Source organism: Artemia sp. Qi Xiang Cuo, chromosome 18 (assembly GCF_049724085.1).
Source record: "Artemia sp. Qi Xiang Cuo chromosome 18, ASM4972408v1, whole genome shotgun sequence".
Taxonomy (NCBI): domain Eukaryota; kingdom Metazoa; phylum Arthropoda; class Branchiopoda; order Anostraca; family Artemiidae; genus Artemia; species Artemia sp. Qi Xiang Cuo.
Window position 1 is genome coordinate 12,644,321 of NC_142811.1, and position 27,096 is coordinate 12,671,416.

The 27,096-nt window shown below is 31.3% G+C and overlaps 1 protein-coding gene across 1 annotated transcript in view; it reads left to right on the plus strand.

The window, feature by feature from the left end:
• Nucleotides 1-27,096, plus strand: part of LOC148941216 (neuroligin-1-like) — a 284,000-nt gene that overhangs the window by 11,672 nt on the left and 245,232 nt on the right. Inside the window, exon 3 of the mRNA XM_089104121.1 lies at nt 25,359-25,495. Coding sequence (XP_088960247.1) covers nt 25,359-25,495 — 137 coding nt within the window. The remainder of the gene's footprint in view (nt 1-25,358; nt 25,496-27,096) is intronic.

Consider the following 27,096-nt stretch of genomic DNA (forward strand, 5'->3'; position numbering starts at 1 on the left):
CAGCTACATTCTCATGATTTTTCAAAGTTCATTTTGGATTTCTTTCGTTGAAATGCAAGAGTTGGAATATTTCAGTAGTGTTTTGTTGTGCTTTACCTTGTCACAGTTACATTCTCTTAATTTTTCAAAGTTCATTTTGAATTTCTTTCGTGAAATGCAAGAATTGGAATATTTCAGTAGTGTTTTGTTGTACTTTACCTTATCACAGTTACATTCTGTTGATTTTCATAGTTCATTTTGAATTTCTTTCATTGAAATGCAAGAGTTGGAATATTTCAGTAGTGTTTTGTTGTGCTTTACCTTACACAGTTACATTCTCTTGATTTTTCAAAGTTCATTTTGGATTTCTTCCTTGAAATGCAAGAGTTGGAATATTTCAGTAGTTTCTTGTCGTGGTTTACCTTGTCACAGCTACATTCTAATGATTTTTCAAAGTTCATTTTGGATTTCTTTCGTTGAAATGCAAGAGTTGGAATATTTAAGTAGTGACTTGTTGTGCTTTACCTTATCACAGTTACATTCTCTTAATTTTTCGAAGTTCATTTTGAATTTCTGTCGTGAAATGCAAGAGTTGGAATATTTCAGTAGTGTTTTGTTGTGCTTTACCTTGTCAAAGTTACATTCTGTTGATTTTCATAGTTCATTTTGAATTTCTTTCATTGAAATAGAAGAGTTGGAATATTTCAGTAGTGTTTTGTTGTGCTTTACCTTGTCACAGTTACATTCTCTTAATTTTTCAAAGTTCATTTTGAATTTCTTTCGTACAAATGCAAGAATTGGAATATTTCAGTAGTGTCTTGATGTGCTTTACCTTGTCACAGTTACATTCTCATGATTTTTCAAAGTTCATTTTGGATTTCTTTCGTTGAAATGCAAGAGTTGGAATATTTCAGTAGTGTTTTGTTGTGCTTTACCTTGTCACAGTTACATTCTCTTAATTTTTCAAAGTTCATTTTGAATTTCTTTCGTGAAATGCAAGAATTGGAATATTTCAGTAGTGTTTTGTTGTGCTTTACCTTATCACAGTTAAATTCTGTTGATTTTCATATTTCATTTTGAATTTCTTTCATTGAAATGCAAGAGTTTGAATATTTCAGTAGTGTTTTGTTGTGCTTTACCTTGTCATAGTTACATTCTCTTGATTTTTCAAAGTTCATTTTGGATTTCTTCCTTGAAATGCAAGAGTTGGAATATTTCAGTAGTATCTTGTCGTGGTTTACCTTGTCACAGCTACATTCTCATGATTTTTCAAAGTTCATTTTGGATTTCTTTCGTTGAAATGCAAGAGTTGGAATATTTCAGTAGTGACTTGTTGTGCTTTACCTTATCACAGTTACATTCTATTAATTTTTCGAAGTTCATTTTGAATTTCTGTCGTGAAATGCAAGAGTTGGAATATTTCAGTAGTGTTTTGTTGTGCTTTACCTTTTCAAAGTTACATTCTGTTGATTTTCATAGTTTATTTTGAATTTCTTTCATTGAAATGCAAGAGTTGGAATATTTCAGTAGTGTTTTGTTGTGCTTTACCTTGTCACAGTTACATTCTCTTAATTTTTCAAAGTTCATTTTGAATTTCTTTCATGAAATGCAAGAATTGAAATATTTCAGTAGTGTCTTGTCGTGGTTTACCTTGTCACAGATACATTCTCATGATTTTTCAAAGTTCATTTTGGATTTCTTTCGTTGTAATGCAAGAGTTGGAATATTTCAGAAGTGACTTGTTGGGATTTACCTTGTCACAGTTACATTCTCTTCATTTTTAGAGGTTAATTTTGAATTTCTGTCTTGAAATGCAAGAGTTGTAATATTTCAGTAGTGTTTTGTTGTGCTTTACCTTATCACAGTTACATTCTGTTGATTTTCATAGTTCATTTTGAATTTCTTTCGTTGAAATGCAAGAGTTGGAATATTTCAGTAGTGTTTTGTTGTGCTTTACATTGTCACAGTTACATTCTCTTGATTTTTCAAAGTTCATTTTGGATTTCTTCCTTGAAATGCAAGAGTTGGAATATTTCAGTAGTGTCTTGTCGTGGTTTACCTTGTCAAAGCTACATTCTCATGATTTTTCAAAGTTCATTTTGGATTTCTTTTGTTGAAATGCAAGAGTTGGAATATTTCAGTAGTGACTTGTTGTGCTTTACCTTATCACAGTTAAATTCTCTTAATTTTTCGAAGTTCATTTTGAATTTCTGTCGTGAAATGCAAGAGTTGGAATATTTCAGTAGTGTTTTGTTGTGCTTTACCTTGTCAAAGTTACATTCTGTTGATTTTCATAGTTCATTTTGAATTTTTTTCATTGAAATGCAAGAGTTGGAATATTTCAGTAGTGTTTTGTTGTACTTTACCTTGTCACAGTTACATTCTCTTAATTTTTAAAAGTTAATTTTGAATTTCTTTCATGAAATGTAAGAATTGGAATATTTCAGTAGTGTCTTGTCGTGGTTTACCTTGTCACAGCTACATTCTCATGATTTTTCAAAGTTCATTTTGGATTTATTTCGTTGAAATGCAAGAGTTGGAATATTTCAGTAGTGACTTGTTGTGCTTTACCGTGTCACAGTTACATTCTCTTGGTTTTTCAAAGTTCATTTTGAATTTCTGTCGTGAAATGCAAGAGTTGGAATATTTCAGTAGTGTTTTGTTGTGCTTTACCTTATCACAGTTACATTCTGTTGATTTTCATAGTTCATTTTGAATTTCTTTCGTTGAAATGCAAAGTTGAAATATTTCAGTAGTGTTTTGTTGTGCTTTACCTTGTCACAGTTACATTCTCTTAATTTTTCAAAGTTCATTTTGAATTTCTTTCGTGAAATGCAAGAGTTGGAATATTTCAGTAGTGTTTTGTCGTGGTTTACCATGTCACAGTTACATTCTCTTGGTTTTTCAAAGTTCATTTTGAATTTCTTTCGTGAAATGCAAGAGTTGGAATGCTTCGGTAGTGTTTTGTCGTGGTTTACCTTGTCACAGTTACATTCTCTTGATTTTTCAATGTTCATTTTGGATTTCTTTCCTTGAAATGCAAGAGTTGGAATATTTCAGTAGTGTTTTGTTGTGCTTTACCTTGTCACAGTTACATTCTGTTGATTTTCATAGTTCATTTTTAATTTCTTTCATTGAAATAGAAGAGTTGGAATATTTCAGTAGTGTTTTGTTGTGCTTTACCTTGTCACAGTTACATTCTCTTAATTTTTCAAAGTTCATTTTGAATTTCTTTCGTGCAAATGCAAGAATTGGAATATTTCAGTAGTGTCTTGTCGTGGTTTACCTTGTCACAGCTACATTCTTATGATTTTTCAAAGTTCATTTTGGATTTCTTTCGTTGAAATGCAAGAGTTGGAATATTTCAGTAGTGATTTGTTGTGCTTTACCTTGTCACAGTTACATTCTCTGAATTTTTCAAAGTTCATTTTGAATTTCTTTCGTGAAATGCAAGAATTGGAATATTTCAGTAGTGTTTTGTTGTGCTTTACCTTATCACAGTTACATTCTGTTGATTTTCATAGTTCATTTTGAATTTCTTTCATTGAAATGCAAGAGTTGGAATATTTCAGTAGTGTTTTGTTGTGCTTTACATTGTCAAAATTACATTCTCTTGATTTTTCAAAGTTCATTTTGTATTTCTTCCTTGAAATGCAAGAGTTGGAATATTTCAGTAGTATCTTGTCGTGGTTTACCTTGTCACAGCTACATTCTCATGATTTTTCAAAGTTCATTTTGGATTTCTTTCGTTGAAATGCAAGAGTTGGAATATTTCAGTAGTGACTTGTTGTGCTTTACCTTATCACAGTTACATTCTCTTAATTTTTCGAAGTTCATTTTGAATTTCTGTCGTGAAATGCAAGAGTTGGAATATTTCAGTAGTGTTTTGTTAGGCTTTACCTTGTCAAAGTTACATTCTGTTGATTTTCATAGTTCATTTTGAATTTCTTTCGTTGAAATGCAAGAGTTGGAATATTTTAGTAGTGTTTTGTTGTGCTTTACCTTGTCATAGTTACATTCTCTTGATTTTTCAAAGTTCATTTTGGATTTCTTCCTTGAAACGCAAGAGTTGGAATATTTCAGTAGTTTCTTGTCGTGGTTTACCTTGTCACAGCTACATTCTAATGATTTTTCAAAGTTCATTTTGGATTTCTTTCGTTGAAATGCAAGAGTTGGAATATTTCAGTAGTGACTTGTTGTGCTTTACCTTATCCCAGTTACATTCTCTTAATTTTTCGAAGTTCATTTTGAATTTCTGTCGTAAAATGCAAGAGTTGGAATATTTCAGTAGTGTTTTGTTGTGCTTTACCTTGTCAAAGTTACATTCTGTTAATTTTCATAGTTCATTTTGAATTTCTTTCATTAAAATGCAAGAGTTTGAATATTTCATTAGTGTTTTGTTGTGCTTTACCTTGTCACAGTTACATTCTCTTAATTTTTCAAAGTTCATTTTGAATTTCTTTCATGAAATGCAAGAATTGAAATATTTCAGTAGTGTCTTGTCGTGGTTTACCTCGTCACAGATACACTCTCGTTATTTTTCAAAGTTAATTTTGGATTTATTTCATTGAAATGCAAGAGTTGGAGTATTTCAGTAGTGACTTGTTGTGCTTTACCTTGTCACAGTTACATTTTCTTGGTTTTTCGAAGTTCATTTTGAATTTCTGTCGTGAAATGCAAGAGTTGGAATATATCAGTAGTGTTTTGTTGTGCTTTACCTTATCACAGTTACATTCTGTTGATTTTAATAGTTCATTTTGAATTTCTTTCATTGAAATGCAAGAGTTGGAATATTTCAGTAGTGTTTTGTTGTGCTTTACATTGTCACAGTTACATTCTCTTAATTTTTCAAAGTTCATTTTGAATTTTTTTCTTGAATTGCAAGAGTTGGAATATTTCAGTAGGGTATTATCATGGTTTACGTTGTCACTCTTAAATTTTATTAGTATTTCCAAGTCCCTTTCGAATTTCTTTAGTGAAATGAAAGAGTTGCAATTCTTCGGAAGTGTTTTGTCGTGGTTTAAATTGTCACCGTTGAATTATCTTGATTTTTCATTTTTCCGCGTTTATTTATTTCCTTGAAATGCAAGAGTTGGAATATTTCAGTAGTGTTTTGTTGTGCTTTACCTTGTCACAGTTACATTCTGTTGATTTTCATAGTTCATTTTGAATTTCTTTCATTGAAATGCAAGTTCTTAATTTTTCAAAGTTCATTTTGAATTTCTTTCATGAAATGCAAGAATTGGAATATTTCATTAGTGTCTTGTCGTACTTTACCTTGTCACAGATGCACTCTCATTATTTTTCAACGTTCATTTTGGATTTATTTCGTTGAAATGCAAGAGTTGGAATATTTCAGAAGTGACTTGTTGTGATTTACCTTGTAAAAGTTACATTCTGTTGGTTTTTCAAAGTTCATTTTGAATTTCTGTCGTGAAATGCAAGAGTTGGAATATTTCAGTAGTGTTTTGTTGTGCTTTAACTTATCACAGTTACATTCTGTTGATTTTCATAGTTCATTTTGAATTTCTTTCGTTGAAATGCAAGAGTTGAAATATTTCAGTAGTGTTTTGTTGTGCTTTACATTGTCAAAGTTACATTCTCTTAATTTTTGAAAGTTCATTTTGAATTTCTTTCGTGAAATGTAAGAATTGGAATATTTCAGTAGTGTTTTGTCGTGGTTTACCATGTCAGAGTTACATTCTCTTGATTTTTCAAAGTTCATTTTGAATTTCCTTCGTGAAATGCAAGAGTTGCAATGCTTCGGTAGTGTTTTGTCGTGGTTTACATTGTCACAGTTAAATTCTCTTGATTTTTCAATGTTCATTTTCGATTTCTTTTCTTGAAATGCAAGAGTTGGAATATTTCAGTAGTGTTTTGTTGTGCTTTACCTTGTCACAGTTACATTCTGTTGATTTTCATAGTTCATTTTTAATTTCTTTCGTTGAAATGCAAGAGTTGGAATATTTCAGTAGTGTTTTGTTGTGCTTTACCTTGTCACAGTTACATTCTGTTGATTTTTCAAAGTTCATTTTGAATTTCTTTCGTGCAAATGCAAGAATTGGAATATTTCAGTAGTGTCCTGTCGTGGTTTACCTTGTCACAGATACATTCTCTTTATTTTTCAAAGTTCATTTTGTATTTATTTTGTTGAAATGCACGAGTTGGAATATTTAAGTAGTGTTTTGTTGTGCTTTACCTTGTCACAGTTACATTCTCTTAATTTTTCAAAGTTCATTTTGAATTTCTTTTATGAAATGCAAAAATTGGAATATTTCAGTAGTGTCTCGTCTTGGTTTACCTTGTCACAGCTACATTCTCATGATTTTTCAAAGTTCATTTTGGATTTCTTTAATTGAAATTCAAGAGTTGGAATATTTCAGTAGTGACTTGTTGTGCTTTACTTTGTCACAGTTACATTCTCTTGATTTTTCGATGTTCATTTTGAATTTCTGTCGTAAAATGCAAGAGTTGGAATATTTCAGTAGTGTTTTGTTGTGCTTTACCTTGTCACAGTTACATTCTGTTGATTTTCATAGTTCATTTTGAATTTCTTTCATTGAAATGCAAGAGTTGGAATATTTCAGTAGTGTTTTGTTGTGCTTTACCTTGTCACAGTTACATTCTGTTGATTTTCATAATTCATTTTGAATTTCTTTCATTGAAATGCAAGAGTTGGAATATTTCAGTAGTGTTTTGTTGTGCTTTACCTTGTCACAGTTACATTCTCTTAATTTTTCAAAGTTCATTTTGAATTTCTTTCGTGAAATTCAAGAATTGGAATATTTCAGTAGTGTTTTGTCGTGGTTTACCATATCACAGTTACATTCTCTTGATTTTTCAAAGTTCATTTTGAATTTTTTCGTGAAATTCAAGAGTTGGAATTCTTCTGTAGTGTTTTGTCGTGGTTTACCTTATCACAGTTACATTGTCTTGATTTTTCAATGTTCATTTTGTATTTTTTTCGTTGAAATGCAAGAGTTGGAATATTTCAGTAGTGTTTTGTTGTGCTTTACATTGTCACAGTTACATTCTTTTAATTTTTCAAAGTTCATTTTGAATATCTTTCGTGAAATGCAAGAATTGGAATATTTCAGTAGTGTCGTGTCGTGGTTTACCTTGTCACAGATACATTCTCTTGATTTTTCGAAGTTCATTTTGAATTTCTGTCGTGAAATGCAAGAGTTGGAATATTTCAGTAGTGTTTTGTTGTTCTTTACCTTGTCACAGTTACATTCTGTTGATTTTCATAGCTCATTTTGAATTTCTTTCATTGAAATGCAAGAGTTGGAATATTTCAGTAGTGTTTTGTTGTGCTTTACATTGTCAAAGTTACATTCTCTTAATTTTTCAAAGTTCATTTTGAATTTCTTTCGTGAAATGCAAGAATTGGAATATTTCAGTAGTGTTTTGTCGTGGTTTACGATGTCACAGTTACATTCTCTTAATTTTTCCGAGTTAATTTTGAATTTCTTTCGTGAAATGCAAGAGCTGCAATGCTTCGGTAGTGTTTTGTCGTAGTTTACCTTGTCACAGTTACATTCTCTTGATTTTTCAAAGTTCCATTTGTACTTCTTTGCTTAAAATGCAAGAATTGGAATGTTTCAGTAGTGTATTGTCGTGCTTTACCTTGTCACAGTTACATTCTCTTTATTTTCAAATTTAATTTTTCATTTCTTTAATTGAAATGCAAGAGTTGGAATATTTCAGTAGTGTATTGTTGTTCTTTACCTTGCCAAGTTTAAATTCTATTAATTTTTAAAAGTTCATTTTTAATTTCTTTCGTGCAAATGCAAGAATTGGAATATTTCAGTAGTGTCTTGTGGTGGTTTACCTTGTCACAGCTACATTCTCTTTATTTTTCAAAGTTCATTTTGGATTTCTTTCGTTGAAATGCAAGAGTTGGAATATTTCAGTAGTGATTTGTTGTGCTTTACCTTGTCACAGTTACATTCTCTTGATTTTTCGAAGTTCATTTTGAATTTCTTTCGTGAAATGCAAGAGTGGGGATATTTCAGTAGTGTTTTGTCGTAGTTTACCCTGTCACAGATGCACTCTAATTATTTTTCAAAGTTCATTTTGGATTTCTTTCGTTGAAATGCAAGAGTTGGAATATTTCAGTACTGACTTGTTGTGCTTTACTTTGTCACAGTTACATTCTCTTGATTTTTCGAAGTTCATTTTGAATTTCTGTCGTAAAATGCAAGAGTTGGAATATTTCAGTAGTGTTTTGTTGTGCTTTACCTTGTCACAGTTACATTCTGTTGATTTTCATAGTTCATTTTGAATTTCTTTCATTGAAATGCAAGAGTTGGAATATTTCAGTAGTGTTTTGTTGTGCTTTACCTTGTCACAGTTACATTCTGTTAATTTTCATATTTCATTTTGAATTTCTTTCGTTGAAATGCAAGAGTTGGAATATTTCAGTAGTGTTTTGTTGTGCTTTACATTGTCACAGTTACATTCTCTTAATTTTTCAAAGTTCATTTTGAATTTCTTTCGTGAAATTCAAGAATTGGAATATTTCAATAGTGTTTTGTCGTGGTTTACCATATCACAGTTACATTCTCTTGATTTTTCAAAGTTCATTTTGAATTTTTTCGTGAAATGCAAGAGTTGGAATGCTTCGGTAGTGTTTTGTCGTGGTTTTTCTTGTCACAGTTACATTCTCTTGATTTTTCAAAGTTCATTTTGAATTTCTTTCATTGAAATGCAAGAGTTGGAATATTTCAGTAGTGTTTTGTTGTGCTTTACCTTGTCACAGTTACATTCTGTTGATTTTCATAGTTCATTTTGAATTTCTTTCATTGAAATGCAAGAGTTGGAATATTTCAGTAGTGTTTTGTTTTGCTTTACCTTGTCACAGTTACATTCTCTTAATTTTTCAAAGTTCATTTTTGAATTTCTGTCGTGAAATGCGAGAATTGGAATATTTCAGTAGTGTCTTGTCGTGGTTTACCTTGTCACAGTTACATTCTCTTGATTTTTCGAAGTTCATTTTGAATTTCTGTCGTAAAATGCAAGTGTTGGAATATTTCAGTACTGTTTTGTTGTTCTTTACCTTGTCAAAGTTAAATTGTGTAGATTTTCATATCTAATTTTGAATTTCTTTAATTGAAATGCAAGAGTTGGAATATTTCAGTAGTGTTTTGTTGTGGTTTACCTTGTCACAGTTACATTCTCTTGATTTTTCAAAGTTCATTTTGAATTTCTTTGTTGAAATGCAAGAGTTGGAATATTTCAGTTGTGTTTTGTTATGGTTTACCTTGTCACAGCTACATTCTCATGATTTTTCAAAGTTCATTTTGGATTTCATTCGTTGAAATGCAGAGTTGGAATATTTCAGTAGTGACTTGTTGTGCTTTACCTTGTCACAGTTACATTCTCTTGATTTTTCAAAGTTCATTTTGGATTTCTTTCATTGAAATGCAAGAGTTGGAATATTTCAGTAGTGTTTTGTCAAGGTTTACCATGTCACAGTTATATTCTCTTGATTTTCAAAGATCATTTTGGTTTTCTTTCGTTGAATTGTAAGAGTTGGAATATTTCAGTTGTGTATTGTTGTGGTATAACTTGTCACAGTTACATTCTATTAATTCTTCAAAGTTCATTTTGTTTTTCTTTCGTTGAAATGAAAGAGTTAGAATATTTCATTAGTGTTTTGCTGTGGTTTACCATGTCACACTTTCTCTCTCTTAATTTTTCAAAGTTCATTTGGATTTCTTTTGATGAAATGCAAGAGTTGGAATATTTCAATAGTGTTTTGTCGTGGTTTACCTAGTCACAGTTACTTTCTCATAATTTTTCAAAGTTCACTTTGGATTTCTTTCATTGAAATGTAAGAGTTGGAATATTTCACTAGTGTTTTGTCAAGGTTAGGTGCGGTTTACCTTGTCAAAGTTACATTCTCTTGATTTTTCAAAGTTCATTCTGAATTTCTTTCATTGAAATGCAAGAGTTGGAATATTTCACTAGTGTTTTGTCATGGTTTAGCATCTCACAGTTACATTCTCTTGATTTTCCAAAGTTCATCTTGAATTTCTTTCGTTGAAATGCAGGAGTTGGAATATTTCAGTAGTGTTTTGTTGCAGTTTACCATGTCACAGTTACATTCTCCTAATTTTTCAAAGTTCATTTTGAATTTCTTTCATTCAAATGCAAGAGTTGGAATATTTCATTAGTGTTTTGTCGTGGTTTACCTTGTCACAGTTACATTCTCTTAATTTTTCAAAGTTCATTTTGGATTTCTTTCGATGAAATGAAAGAGTTGGAATATTTCAATAGTGTTTTGCCGTGGTTTACCTTGTCACAGTTACATTCTCTTAATTTTTCAAAGTTCATTTTGAATTTCTTTCATTGAAATGCAAGAAATAGAATATTTCACTAGTGTTTTGTCAAGGTTTACCCTGTCACAGTTACATTCTCTTGATTTTTCAAAGATCATTTTGGTTTTCTTTTCTTGAAATGGAGAGTTGGAATATTTCAGTAGCGTTTTGATGAGGTTTACCTTGTCACAGTTACATTCTCTTGATTTTTCAAAGTTCATTTTGGTTTTATTTCATTGAAATGCAAGAGTTGGAATATTTCAGCAGTGTTTTGTTGTGGTTTACATTGTCACACTTACATTCTCTTAAAGTTTCAAAGTTCAATTTGGATTTCTTTCGATGAAATGCAAGAGTTGGAATATTTCAATAGTGTTTTGTCGTGGTTTACATAGTCACAGTTACTTTCTCTTAATTTTTCAAAGTTCATTTTGGATTTCTTTCATTGAAATGAAAGAATTGGAATATTTTACTAGTGTTTTGTCAAGGTTTACCATGTCAAAGTTACATTCTCTTGATTTTTCAAAGATCATTTTGGTTTTCTTTCGCTGAAATGCAAGAGTTGAAATATTTCAGTAGTGTTTTGATAAGGTTTACCTTGTCACAGTTACATTCTCTTGATTTTTCAAAGTTCATTTTGGTTTTATTTCGTTGAAATGCAAGAGTTGGAATATTTCAGTAGTGTTTTGTTGTGGTTTACCTTGTCATACTTACATTCTCTTAATTTTTCGAAGTTCATTTTGGATTTCTTTCAATGAAATGCAAGAGTTGGAATATTTCAATAGTGGTTTGTCGTGGTTTACCTAGTCACAGTTACTTTCTCTTAATTTTTCAAAGTTCATTTTGGATTTCTGTCGTTGAAATGCAAGAGTTGGAATATTTCAGTAGTGTTCTGTTGTGGTTTACCCTATCACAGTTACATTCTCCTGCTTTTTCAAAGTTCGTTTTGGAATTTCTTTCGTTGAAATGCAAGAGTTGAAATATTTCAGTAGTGTTTTGTCATGGTTTACATTGTCAAAGTTACACTCTCTTGATATTTCAAAGTTCATTTTGAATTTCATTCATTGAAATGCAAGAGTTGGAATATTTCAGTAGTGTTTTGTTGTGCTTTACCTTCTCAGAGTTACATTATCTTGATTTTTCAAAGTTCATTTTGAATTTCTTTCGTTGAAATGCAGGAGTTGGAATATTTCAGTAGTGTTTTGTTGCGGTTTACCTTGTCACAGCTACATTCTCTTGATTTTTCAAAGTTCGTTCTGAATTTCTTTCATTGAAACGCAGGAGTTGGAATATTTCACTAGTGTTTTGTCATGGTTTATCATCTCACAGTTACATTCTCTTGATTTTTCAAAGTTCATCTTGAATTTCTTTCGTTGAAATGCAGGAGTTGGAATATTTCAGTAGTGTTTTGTTGCAGTTTACCATGTCACAGTTACATTCTCTTAATTTTTCAAAGTCCATTTTGAATTTTTATCATTGAAATGCAAGAGTTGGAATATTTCAGTAGTGTTTTGTCGTGGTTTACTTTGTCACAGTTACATTCTCTTAATTTTTCAAAGTTCATTTTGAATTTCTTTCGATGAAATGAAAGAGTTGGAATATTTCAATAGTGTTTTGCCGTGGTTTACCTTGTCACAGTTACATTCTCTTAATTTTTCAAAGTTCATTTTGAATTTCTTTCATTGAAATGCAAGAAATAGAATATTTCACTAGTGTTTTGTCAAGGTTTACCATGTCAGAGTTACATTCTCTTGATTTTTCAAAGATCATTTTGGTTTTCTTTTCTTGAAATGGAGAGTTGGAATATTTCAGTAGTGTTTTGATGAGGTTTACCGTGTCACAGTTACATTCTCTTGATTTTTCAAAGTTCATTTTGGTTTTATTTCGTTGAAATGCAAGAGTTGGAATATTTCAGTAGTGTTTTGTTGTGGTTTACCTTGTCACACTTACATTCTCTTAAAGTTTCAAAGTTCAATTTGGATTTCTTTCGATGAAATGCAAGAGTTGGAATATTTCAATAGTGTTTTGTCGTGGTTTACATAGTCACAGTTACTTTCTCTTAATTTTTCAAAGTTCATTTTGGATTTCTTTCATTGAAATGAAAGAGTTGGAATATTTTACTAGTGTTTTGTCAAGGTTTACCATGTCAAAGTTACATTCTCTTGATTTTTCAAAGATCATTTTGGTTTTCTTTCGCTGAAATGCAAGAGTTGGAATATTTCAGTAGTGTTTTGATAAGGTTTACCTTGTCACAGTTACATTCTCTTGATTTTTCAAAGTTCATTTTGGTTTTATTTCGTTGAAATGCAAGAGTTGGAATATTTCAGTAGTGTTTTGTTGTGGTTTACCTTGTCACACTTACATTCTCTTAATTTTTCAAAGTTCATTTTGGATTTCTTTCAATGAAATGCAAGAGTTGGAATATTTCAATAGTGGTTTGTCGTGGTTTACCTAGTCACAGTTACTTTCTCTTAATTTTTCAAAGTTCATTTTGGATTTCTGTCGTTGAAATGCAAGAGTTGGAATATTTCAGTAGTGTTCTGTTGTGGTTTACCCTATCACAGTTACATTTTCTTGATTTTTTAAAGTTCCTTTTGGATTTCTTTCGTTGAAATGCAAGAGTTGAAATATTTCAGTAGTGTTTTGTCATGGTTTACATTGTCAAAGTTACACTCTCTTGATTTTTCAAAGTTCATTTTTAATTTCATTCATTAAAATGCAAGAGTTGGAATATTTCAGTAGTGTTTTATCGTGGTTTACCTTCTCAGAGTTACATTATCTTGATTTTTCAAAGTTCATTTTGAATTTCTTTCGTTGAAATGCAGGAGTTGGAATATTTCAGTAGTGTTTTGTTGCGGTTTACCTTGTCACAGCTACATTCTCTTGATTTTTCAAAGTTCGTTCTGAATTTCTTTCATTGAAACGCAGGAGTTGGAATATTTCACTAGTGTTTTGTCATGGTTTATCATCTCACAGTTACATTCTCTTGATTTTTCAAAGTTCATCTTGAATTTCTTTCGTTGAAATGCAAGAGTTGGAATATTTCAGTAGTGTTTTGTTGCAGTTTACCTTGTCACAGTTACATTCTCTTAATTTTTCAAAGTCCATTTTGAATTTTTATCATTTAAATGCAAGAGTTGGAATATTTCAGTAGTGTTCTGTTGCGGTTTACCTTGTCACAGTTACATTCTCTTAATTTTTCAAAGTTCATTTTGAATTTCTTTCGATGAAATGAAAGAGTTAGAATATTTCAATAGTGTTTTGTAGTGGTTTACCTTGTTACAGTTACATTCTCTTAATTTTTCAAAGTTTATTTTCAATTTCTTTCATTGAAATGCAAGAGTTGGAATATTTCACTAGTGTTTTGTCAAGGTTTACCATGTCACAGTTACACTCTCTTGATTTTTCAAAGATCATTTTGGTTTTCTTTCGTTGAAATGCAAGAGTTGGAATATTTCAGTAGTGTTTTGATGAGGTTTACCTTGTCACAGTTACATTCTCTTAATTTTTCAAAGTTCATTTTTAATTTCTTTCGTTGAAATGCAAGAGTTGGAATATTTCAGTTGTGTTTTATCGTTGTCTACCTTATCACAGTTACATTTTCTTGATTTTTCAAAGTTCATTTTGAATTTATTTCATTGAAATGCAAGAGTTGGATTATTTCAGTAGTGTTATGTCGTGGTTTAACTTGTCACACTTACATTCTCTTGAATTTTCAAAGTTCATTTTGGATTTCTTTCATTGAAAAGCAAGAGTTGGAATATTTCAGTAGTGTTTTGTCATGGTTTACCTTAACACAGTTACATTCTCTTAATTTTTCAAGGTTCATTTTGAATTTCTTTCGTTGAAATGCAAGAGTTGGAATATTTCAGTAGTGTTTTGATGTTGTTTACATTGTCACAGATGCATTATCTTGATTTTCAAAGTTCATTTTGGATTCTTTTTTCGTTGAAATGCAAGAGTTGGAATATTTTCAATATTGTTCTTTCGTGGTTTACCTTTTCACAGTTACGTTATCATAATTTTTCAAAGTTCATTTTGGATTTATTTAGTTGAAATGTAAGAGTTGGAATATTTCAGTAGTGTTAGGTCGTGGTTTAACTTGTCACACTTACATTCTCTTGAATTTTCAAAGTTCATTTTGGATTTCTTTCATTGAAATGCAAGAGTTGGAATATTTCAGTAGTGTTTTGTCATGGTTTACCTTAACACAGTTACATTCTCTTAATTTTTCAATGTTCATTTTGAATTTCTACCGTTGAAATGCATGAGTTGGAATATTTCAGTAGTGTTTTGTTGTGGTTTACCTTGTCACAATTACATTCTCTTAATTTTTCAAAGTTCATTCTGAATTTCTTACATTGAAATTCATGAGTTGGAATATTTCAATAGTTTTTTGTTGTGGTTTACGTTGTCACAGTTACATTCTCTTGATTTTGCAAAGTTCGTTCTTAATTTCTTTCATTGAAAAGCAAGAGTTAGAATATTTCAGTAGTGTTTTGTCATGATTTATCATCTCACAGTTACATTCTCTTGATTTTTCAAAGTTCATCTTGAATTTCTTTCGTTGAAATGCAAGAGTTGGAATATTTCAGTAGTGTTTTGTTGCGGTTTACCTTGTCACAGTTACATTCTCTTAATTTTTCAAAGACCATTTTGAATTTCTATCATTGAAATGCAAGAGTTGGAATATTTCAGTAGTGTTTTGTCGTGGTTTACCTTGTCACAGTTACATTCTCTTAATTTTTCAAAGTTCATTTTGAATTTCTTTCGATGAAATGGAAGAGTTGGAATATTTCAATAGTGTTTTTTCATGGTTTACCTTGTCATAGTTACATTTTCTTGATTTTTCAAAGTTCATTTCGAATTTCTTTCATTGAAATGCAAGAGTTGGAATATTTCACTTGTGTTTTGTCAAGGTTTACCATGTCACAGTTACATTCTCTTGATTTTTTAAAGATCATTTTGGTTTTCTTTTGTTGAAATGCGGGAGTTGAAATATTTCAGTAGCGTTTTGATGAGGTTTACCTTGTCACAGTTACATTCTCTTGACTTTTCAAGTTCATTTTCGTTTTATTTTATTGAAATGCAACAGTTGGAATATTTCAGCAGTGTTTTGTTGTGGTTTACATTGTCACACTTACACTCTCTTAATTTTTCAAAGTTCATTTGGATTTCTTTTGATGAAATGCAAGAGTTGGAATATTTCAATAGTGTTTTGTCGTGGTTTACCTAGTCACAGTTACATTCTCTTAATTTTTCAAAGTTCATTTTGGATTTCTTTCGTTGAAATGCAAGAGTTGGAATATTTCACTAGTGTTTTGTCAAGGTTAGGTGCGGTTTACCTTGTCACAGTTACATTCTCTTGATTTTTCAAAGTTCATTCTGAATTTCTTTCATTGAAATGCAAGAGTTGGAGTATTTCACTAGTGTTTTGTCATTGTTTACCATCTCACATTTACATTATCTTGATTTTTCAAAGTTCATCTTGAATTTCTTTCTTTGAAATGCAAGAGTTGGAATATTTTAGTAGTGTTTTGTTGCGGTTTACTATGTCACAGTTACATTTTCTTAATTTTTCAAAGTTCATTTTTAATTTCTATCATTGAAATGCAAGAGTTGGAATATTTCAGTAGTGTTTTGTCGTGGTTTACCTTGTCACATTTACATTCTCTTAATTTTTCAAAGTTCATTTTGAATTTCTTTCGATGAAATGCAAGAGTTGGAATATTTCAAGTGTTTTGCCGTGGTTTACCTTGTCACAGTTACATTCTCTTAATTTTTCAAAGTTCATTTTGAATTTCTTTTATTGAAATGCGAGAGTTGGAATATTTCACTAGTGTTTTGTCAAGGTTTACCATGTCACAGTTACATTCTCTTGATTTTTCAAAGATCATTTTGGTTTTCTTTTCTGGAAATGGAGAGTTGGAATATTTCAGTAGTGTTTTGATGAGGTTTACCTTGTCACAGTTACATTCTCTTGATTTTTCAAAGTTCATTTTGGTTTCATTTCGTTGAAATGCAAGAGTTGGAATATTTCAGTAGTGTTTTGTTGTGGTTTACCCTATCACAGTTACATTTTCTTGATTTTTCAAAGTTCATTTTGAATTTCTTTCGTTGAAATGCAAGAGTTGGGATATTTCAGTATTGTTTTGTCATGGTTTACCTTGTCACAGTTACATTCTCTTGATTTTTCAAAGTTCATTTTGAATTTCATTAATTGAAATGCAAGAGATGGAATATTTCAGTAGTGTTTTGTTGTGGTTTACCTTGTCACAGTTATATTCTCTTAATTTTTCAAAGTTCATTTTGGATTTCTTTCATTGAAATGCAAGAGTTGGAATATTTCAGTAGTGTTTTGTCTTGGTCTACCTTGTCAACGTCTACATTCTCTTAATTTTTCAAAGTTCATTTTGAATTTCTTTTCGTTGAAATGCAAGAGTTGGAATAATTCAGTAGTGTTTTGTCATGGTTTACCTTGTCACAGTTATATTGTCTTGATTTTTCAAAGTTTATTTTGAATTTCGTTCGTTGAAATGCAAGAGTTGGAATATTTCAATAGTGTTTTGTCATGGTTTACCTTGCCAAAGAATCAAAGTTCATCTTGAATTTCTTTCATTGAAATGCAAGAGTTGGAATATTTCAGTAGTGTTTTGTTATGGTTTACCTTGCCAAAGAATCAAAGTTCATCTTAAATTTCTTTCATTGAAATGCAAGTTGGAATATTTCACTAGCGTTTTGTCATGGTTTACCATGTCACAGTTACATTCTTTTGATTTTTCAAAGATCACTTTGGTTTTCTTTCGTTGAAATACAAGAGTTAGAATATTACAGTAGTGTTTTGATGAGGTTTACCTTGTCACAGTTACATTATCTTGATTTTTCAAAGTTCATTTGTTTTTATTTCGTTGAAAATATAAGAGTTGGAATATTTCAGTAGTGTTTTGTCATGGTTTACCTTGTCACAGTTACATTCTCTTGATTTTTGAAAGTTCATTTTGAATTTCATTTATTGAAATGCAAGAGATGGATCATTTCAGTAGTGTTTTGTTGTGGTTTACCTTGTCACAGTTATATTCTTTTAATTTTTCAAAGTTCATTTTGGATTTCTTTCATTGAAATGCAAGAGTTGGAATATTTCAGTAGTGTTTTGTCTTGGTCTACCTTGTCACCGTCTACATTCTCTTAATTTTTCAAAGTTCATTTTTAATTTCTTTTCGTTGAAATGCAAGAGTTGGAATATTTCAGTAGTGTTTTGTCATGGTTTACCTGGTCACAGATATATTCTCTTGATTTTTCAAAGTTCATTTTGAATTTCATTCGTTGAAATGCCTGAGTTGGAATATTTCAGTAGTGTTTTGTCATGGTTTACCTTGCCAAAGAATCAAATTTCATCTTGAATTTTTTTCATTCAAATGCAAGAATTGGAATATTTCAGTAGTGTTTTGTCATGGTTTACCTTGCCAAAGAATCAAAGTTCATCTTAAATTTCTTTCATTGAAATGCAAGAGATGGAATATTTCACTAGTGTTTTGTCATGGTTTACCATGTCACAGTTACATTCTTTTGATTTTTCAAAGATCACTGGTTTTCTTTCGTTGAAATACAAGAGTTGGAATATTACAGTAGTGTTTTGATGAGGTTTATCTTGTCACAGTTACATTCTCTAGGTTAGGCTAGATCAAGTTAGGTTAGGTTAAGTTAGGTTAGCCTACGTACGCGCACGTACGTAGGCTAACCTAACCTAACCTGATCTAGCCTAACCTAACCTAACAAAAATCATGAAAATGTAACTGTGTCAAGGTAAAGCACAACAAAACACATTTCAACGAAGGAAATCCACAATGAAATTTGAAAAATCAAGAGAATGTAACTGTGACAAAGTAAACCACGACAAAACACTACTGAAATATTCCAACTCTTGCATTTCAACCACATCAGAACACTACTGAAATATTCCAACTCTTACATTTCAACGACAGAAATCCCAATGAAATTTTAAAAATTAAAAGAATGTACCTGTGACTAGGTAAACCACGACGAAACATTAATGAAATATTCCGACTATTGCATTTCATCGAAAGAAATCCAAAATGAACTTTGAAAAATTAAGAGAAAATAACTGTGACAAGGTAAACCCCAACAGAACACTACTGAAATATTCTAACTCTTACATTTTAAACGAAATAAAACCAAAATGAACTTTGAAAAATCAAGAGAATGTAACTGTGACAAGATAAACCTCATCAAAACACTACTGTAATATTCCAACTCTTGTATTTCACCGAAAGAAAACCAAAGTGATCTTTGAAAAATCAAAAGAATGTAACTGTGACATGGTAAACCATGACAAAACACTAGTGAAATATTCCAACTCTTGCATTTCAATTAAAGAAATTTAAGATGAACTTTGATTCTTTGGCAAGGTAAACCATGACGAAACACTACTGAAATATTCCAACTCTTGCATTTCAATGAAAGAAATTCAAGATGAACTTTGATTCTTTGGCAAGGTAAACCATGACAAAACACTACTGAAATATTCCAACTCTTGCATTTCAATGAAAGAAATTCAAAATGAACTTTGAAAAATCAAGAGAATATATCTGTGACAAGGTAAACCATGACAAAATACTACTGAAATATTCCAACTCTTGCATTTCAACGAAAAGAAATTCAAAATGAACTTTGAAAAATTAAGAGAATGTAAACGGTGACAAGGTAGACCAAGACAAAACACTGCTGAAATATTCCAACTCTTGCATTTCAATGAAAGAAATCCAAAATGAACTTTGAAAAATTAAGAGAATATAACTGTGACAAGGTAAACCACAACAAAACACTACTGAAATATTCCATCTCTTGCATTTCAATGAATGAAATTCAAAATGAACTTTGAAAAATCAAGAGAATATAACTGTGACAAGGTAAATCATGACAAAACACTACTGAAATATTCCAACTCTTACATTTTCAACGAAATAAAACCAAATGAACTTTGAAAAATCAAGAAAATGTAACTGTGACAAAATAAACCACATCAAAACACTACTGAAATATTCCAACTCTTGTATTTCACCGAAAGAAAACCAAAGTGATCTTTGAAAAATCAATAGAATGTAACTGTGACATGGTAAACCATGACAAAACACTAGTGAAATATTTCAACTCTTGCATTTCAATGAAAGAAATTTAAGATGAACTTTGATTCTTTGGCAAGTTAAACCATGACAAAACACTACTGAAATATTCCAATTCTTGCATTTCAATGAAAGAAATTCAAGATGAACTTTGATTCTTTGGCAAGGTAAACCATGAAAAAACACTACTGAAATATTCCAACTCTTGCATTTCAACGAATTAAATTCAAAATGAACTTTGAAAAATCAAGAGAATATATCTGTGACAAGGTAAACCATGACAAAACACTACTGAAATATTCCAACTCTTGCATTTCAACGAAAAGAAATTCAAAATTAAATTTGAAAAATTAAGAGAATGTAGACGGTGACAAGGTAGACCAAGACAAAACACTACTGAAATATTCCAACTCTTGCATTTCAATGAAAGAAATCCAAAATGAACTTTGAAAAATTAAGAGAATATAACTGTGACAAGGTAAACCACAACAAAACACTACTGAAATAATCCATCTCTTGCATTACAATGAATGAAATTCAAAATGAACTTTGAAAAATCAAGAGAATGTAACTGTGACAAGGTAAACCATGACAAAACACTACTGAAATATTCCAACTCTTGCATTTCAACGAAAGAAATTCAAAATGAACTTTGAAAATCAAGAAAATGTAACTGTGATAGGGTAAACCACAAAAGAACACTACTGAAATATTCCAACTCTTGCATTTCAACGAAAGAAATCCAAAATGAACTTTGAAAAATTAAGAGAAAGTAACTGTGACTAGGTAAACCACGACAAAACATTATTGAAATATTCCAACTCTTGCATTTCATCGAAAGAAATCCAAAATGAACTTTGAAAAATTAAGAGAATGTAAGTAGGACAAGGTAAACCACAACAAAACACTACTGAAATATTCCAACTCTTGCATTTCAACGAAATAAAACCAAAATGAACTTTGAAAAATCAAGAGAATGTAACTGTGACAAGGTAAACCTCATCAAAACACTACTGAAATATTCAGACTCTTGCATTTCAACGAAAGAAAACCAAAATGATCTTTGAAAAATCAAGAGTATGTAACTTTGACATGGTAAACCTTGAAAAAACACTAGTGAAATATTCCAACTCTTGCATTTCAATGAAAGAAATCCAAAATGAACTTTGAAAAATTAAGAGAAAGTAACTGTGACTATGTAAACCATGACAAAACAATACTGAATTATTCCAACTCTTGCATTTCAACGTAAGAAATTCAAATTGAACTTTGAAAACCTAAGAGAATTTAAGCTTAACAATGTAAACAACACCAAAAAACTGCTGAAATATTCCAAATGTTGCATTTCAATGAAATAAAACCAAAATGAACTTGGAAAAATAAAGAGAATGTAACTGTGCCATGGTAAACCACATCAAAACGCTACTGAAATATTCCAACTCTTGTATTTCAAGAAAAGAAAACCAAAATGATCTTTGAAAAATCAAGAGAATGTAACTGTGAAATGGTAAACCTTGACAAAACACTAGTGAAATATTCCAACTCTTGCATTTCAATGAAACAAATCCAAAATGAACTTTGAAAAGTTAAGAGAATGTAACTGTGACAAGGTAAACCACGGCAAAACACTATTGAAATATTCCAACTCTTGCATTTCATCGAAAGAAATTCAAAATAAACTTTGAAAGATTAAGAGAATGTAACTGTGACAAGGTAAACCACGACAAAACACTACTGAAATATTCCAACTCTTGCATTTCAATGATAGAAATTCAAAATGGACTTTGAAAAATTATGAGAATGTAACTGTGACATGGTAAACTGCAACAAAACACTACTAAAATATTCCAACTCTTGCATTTCAACGAAAGAAATTCAAGATGAACTTTGAAAAATCAAGAGAATGTAACTGTGAGATGGTAAACCATGACAAAACACGAGTGAAATATTCCAACTCTTGCATTTCAATGAAAGAAATTCAGAATGAACTTTGAAAAATCAAGAGAATGTAACTGTGACAAGGTAAACCGCACCTAACCTTGACAAAACACTAGTGAAATATTCCAACTCTTGCATTTCAATGAAAGAACTCCAAAGTGAACTTTGAAAAATTAAGAGAATGTAACTGTGACTAGGTAAACCACGACAAAACACTATTGAAATATCCCAACTCTTGCATTTCATCAAAAGAAATCCAAAATGAACTTTGAAAAATTAAGAGAATGTAAGTGTGACAAGGTAAACCACAACAAAACACTGCTGAAATATTCCAACTCTCGCATTTCAATAAAATAAAACCAAAATCAACTTTGAAAAATCAAGTGAATGTAACTGTCACAAGGTAAACCTCATCAAAACGCTACTGAAATATTCCAACTCTTGCATTTCAACGAAAGAAAACCAAAATGAACTTTGAAAAATCAAGAGAATGTAACTGTGACATGGTAAACCTTGACAAAACACAAGTGAAATATTCCAACTCTTGCATTTCAATGAAAGAAATTCAAAATGAACTTTGAAAAATTAAGAGAATGTAACTGTGACAAGGTAAACCACAACAAAACACTATTGAAATAGTGTTAAAGACAATGTAACTGTGACAAGGTAAACAACGATAAAACACTACTGAAATATTCCAACTCTTGCATTTCAACGAAAGAAATTAAAAATGAACTTTGAAAAATTAAGAGAATGTAACTGTGACAAGGTAAACCTCATCAAAACAATACTGAAATATTCCAACTCGTGCATTTCAACGAAAGAAAACCAAAATAATCTTTGAAAAATCAAGAGAATATATCTGTGACATGGTAAACCGTGACAAAACACTAGTAAAATATTCCAACTCTTGCATTTCAATGAAAGAAATTCAAAATGAACTTTGAAAAATTAAGAGAATGTAAGTGTGACAAGGTAAACTACGACAAAACACTACTGAAATATTCCAACTCTTTCATTTCATCGAAAAAAATCCAAAATGAACTTTTAAAAATTAAGACAATGTAACTGTGACTAGGTAAACCACGACAGAAAACTACTGAGATATTCCAACTCTTGCATTTAAACGAAAGAAATTTAAAATGTACTATGAAAAATTAAGAGAATGTAACTGTGACAAGGTAAACCTCAACAAAACACTACTGAAATATTCCAACTCTTGCATTTCAACGAAAGAAATTCAAGATGAACTTTGAAAAATCAAGAGAATGTAACTGTGAGATGGTAAACGATGACAAAACACTAGTGAAATATTCCAACTCTTGCATTTCAATGAAAGAAATTCAGAACGAACTTTGAAAAATCAAGAGAAAGTAGCTGTGACAAGGTAAACCACAACAAAACACTACTGAAATATTCCAACTCTTGCATTTCAACGAAAGAAATTCAAAATGAACTTTGTAAAATCAAGAAAATGTAACTGTGACAAGGTAAACCACAACAAAACACTACTAAAATATTACAACTCTTGCATTTCAACGATAGAAATTCAAAATGAACCTTGAAAAATTAAGAGAATGTAACTGTGTTAAGGTAAACTATGACAAAACACTACTGAAATATTCCAACTCTTGCATTTCAATGAAAGAAATCCAAAATGAACTGTGAAAAACCAAGAGAATGTAACTGTGACAAGGTAAACCACGACATAACACTACTGAAATAATCCAACTCTTGCATTTCAATGAAAGAAATTCAAAACGAACTTTGAAAAATTAAGAGAATTTAACTGTGACAAGGTAAACCACAACAAAACACTACAGAAATATTCCAACTCTTGCATTTCAATGAAAGAAATTCAAAATGGACCTTGAAAAATTAAGAGAATGTAACTGTGTTAAGGTAAACTATGACAAAACACTATTGAAATATTCCAACTCTTGCATTTCAATAAGGGAAATCCAAAATAAACTTTGAAAAATCAAGAGAATGTAACTGTGACATGGTAAACCACGACATAACACTACTGAAATAATCCAACTCTTACATTTCAATGAAAGAAATTCAAAATGAACTTTGAAAAATGAAGAGAATGTAACTGTGATAAGGTAAACCACGACAAAACACTACTGAAATATTCCAACTCTCGCATTTCAACGAAAGAAATCCAAATGAGCGTTGAAAAATCAAGAGAATGTAACTGTGACATGGTAAACCACAACAAAACACTAATGGTGGGAGGGGGGGCAAAAGTTGGGGGATGGGGTCCTTTTGTCTCAAAATGCGCAAATTAAAAAGTATTAAAAAAATGGGGAGGGGGCTCTTTGGGGACCCGGGAGGGCCTTTGGGGGTTCAGTGGGTCCTTGGGGGGCCGGGTGTTTCTTTGGGAGCCCGGGGGACCTTTGGGGCCGGGGGGTTCCTTCGGGGTTGGGGTAGGGGGATCGGAGCCCTTTGGGGTTGGGGTATGGGGATCGGGGGCCTTTGGGGTTGGGGTAGAGGACCTCACAACACTGTTCAAATAGAACTTGTGTATTATAACGACCACAGAGTTTCACCCTCAAATCCTCTTCTAAAATCATCTTTTAAAATGTCTCTAACTGTTTCACCGAAATAATTCCATAAAATGTCTAAAACGGTTTCGCCCAAATAATCCCTAAACATAATTTCTGCGTGTTCCTTTTGTTTTTGACATCCCTGCGCTGTCACATTTCAAATTTCTGGAAAACCCTTTCCCGCGTTAATCTCTTCATCTCATAAATGTTCCTAGCTACACTATTAAGGTTTCGTTAGAATATCAATTTATCTCTCCGACTTAAAGATCAGTGAAGCCGTATTTAAAAATAGAATTTCTATCTCTTTAGAGTCCCGCATAATTCCAAGATAACAGGTGATGTCATTTCTAATTCTTGACACTAAAGATCAATAAAGCCCTATTTAAAAATAGAACATTAATTTTTCTCTCTGACCTAAAGAGCGTTTATCCCTCAGACCTAAGATCAAAGAAGCCATACTTGTTTCTTTATTCCCCTTTTCATAAATCAATAATCCCCCTAGCGATTATGTAAATAAAGTTCTCAGAAATTCTCTCCCCTTTCGTGAATCAATAATTCCCCTCGATTATGTAAATCAATTTCATCGAAACCATGAAACATCCATCAAAGTGAGAAAAGTCCTTTTTTTTCATTCTCACTGACAACAACCATAAAACAGACATAAATTACTGTTGACATCCATGAAAAACATTAAATAAAATGACCAACACTCATAACCGTCCAAGAAACATCCATCAATGTGAGAAAAATCCTGTTTTTTCATTCTCACTGACAAAAACCATAAAACAGACATAAATTGCTGTTGACATCCATGAAAAACATCAAATAAATTGACCAACACACATAACCGTTCAAAAAAACATCCATAAATTGCTGTACTCGTCGCTGTTTTTTTTCATTCTCACTGACAAAAACCATATAACATCCATAAATTGATGTTGACATCCATGAAAAACATCAAATAAATTGACCAACACACATAACCGTCCAAGAAACATCCATAAAAGTGAGAAAAATCCTATTTTTTCAAGTGAGAAAACCCATAAAAACATGCATAAATTATGTAAAAAAGCTGTAGGTGGCAGCAGGGGTGTCGCGTGGGACCTCCTGAGGCCTTTTTACTTGTGGTTAGAGGGAAAGCATGGACGATGGTCACTGAAGAGTAATTGTCACCTGAATATGGGAATGTGAGGAAACATGTCCGCAAAATTTGCAATTTTGTTTGGCAAATTTGCAAAATTTTTGAAGAGTGGGGGATCAGAAGGATAAGCAAAAACGAGTGAAAAGTTAATATGCATAATGAAGGATGGAGTTGTTGTTTTGCTGTTTTTGGGATTAGGAGCTTTTTTTTAAGTTTAAACTTAGTTGCTTTTGTGAACCGTGACCGATGTAGTTCTAACGTGTGTAAGAACTTCTTGTTATTGCAGGTATAACTTATTTACTACGGGACTAAATCTCTTCTTGGTATTGCCTTGGAAGTGTATTTGTTTGTATGATTTGATCCATAACAAGTACCAAGTGAAAAACAAGATTGTAGACGAGGCAGGAAAAGGATTTGGAAAGTGTACTTGGTTTTAAGAGCTTGCCGGTGTTGATTGCTTGGCTTAGATATGGGTACACATAAATTGTTCCTTTTGAGTTTCATAATGTAAATTTACCTTGTTTCTACAGCGTGACATTGAGTCTCGCTGTAATGATTTAAATATTATGGAACGTTTTGTTTGCTCACATATTAGTTATTAGTTAGTTTATCTTAATATCATAAAATTCTTATTTCAAAGTTTGAAGATAATGCAAATTTTGTACTTATATTACAAGTTATAAAACTCTTTTGATTTTCTTTTTAAAAACGATACATTTAAAACCAAAAACCCTAATTCTTTTCAAAATAAAATCTTTGCTCTTTTTTAACTCTTGTGTTGTGTTCACTTTATCTCAAATCTTAGGTACAAGTTATTTTTAACACTTCTTATATTTATTTATCTTCTTTTATATATTTAACTGGCAGAGTTTGATGCCTGCACGCTACTCTAACTCTTATTAATTCTCCATACTGTTTAAACCGCTTAGCCGTGGGAAAATATAATATTAGAGTTTATACCCTCTATAAAGCAACATATCAGGAGGGGGGGATTTGAAAACTTTATCCAAGAAGGCTGGAACTTTTCTAAAATACTTTTTATTTCAAATCCTATAACTTCAATAAAAAGTGTGGCCAAACATAGAAATATAGAATAATAAACAACGTCCACAAATACAAAATCCAATAGTTCGTGGGAACGAGCAGTAGGTAAGGAGCGAATCGGCCCAATAGTAACCAAAGCTCTAAAAAACAGACACTCTAAAACACTTTTTGTGCTGATTCCAAATTAAAAAAATTATTAAGTTTAATGATACCTATCAAAAGCTACGAGGCTGAAAAATTTGTATGATTTTTTAAACAGAGGGGGACATATCAGAGATCCCTACAATAGAAATTTCAAACTCACATCCCCAATTTTTTTTTTTTTTTATTATTATTTTTTTTTTTTACATGAAGAAAGATCACAGATGCGTGCTTATTTATTTATTTTTTTTTTGCCAGAGTGATCATATTGAAGAAATGGTCCGGTAAGATTGAGAGAGGACTCATTTGAACGAAAATTAAAAGTTCTAGCGCTCTTTTTAAGTGAACAAAAGGATTGGAGGGCAGCTAGCCCCCCTTCCACACCCCCTTTTCCAAAGTCAATTCCATCAATTTTTTAGATAGCCCTTTTTTCAGCATAGTTCAAAGGTCAAATAACCATGCCTCTCGGGATAACACGACCCTCTACAGCCCCTGGGGAAAGGGCTGTAAGTTATGAAACTTGCCTACTGTTTACATACAAGCATTTGTAACAATTACAAGTATTTTGTTATTGGGAAGTAAACAGACATTTTTCGGGAGAGGAATTTTTTTGTGGGAAGAGATTTTTCATGGGTTGAACTTTCTGAGGGGAGGGAAGTTCCCAGAAATGAACTTTCGAGAGAAATTTGCCAGAATTCCTACACGAAATTCTTTTTATTTGTCTTACTTTCTCTTTGCTGATTCAATTTTAAATGTTGAACTGTTCGAGGGAAATTTTCAAGGGGAAATTCTGAAAGGGGTTGGAATTGTCTGGGGGATTATCCGCAGGAGAGATTTTA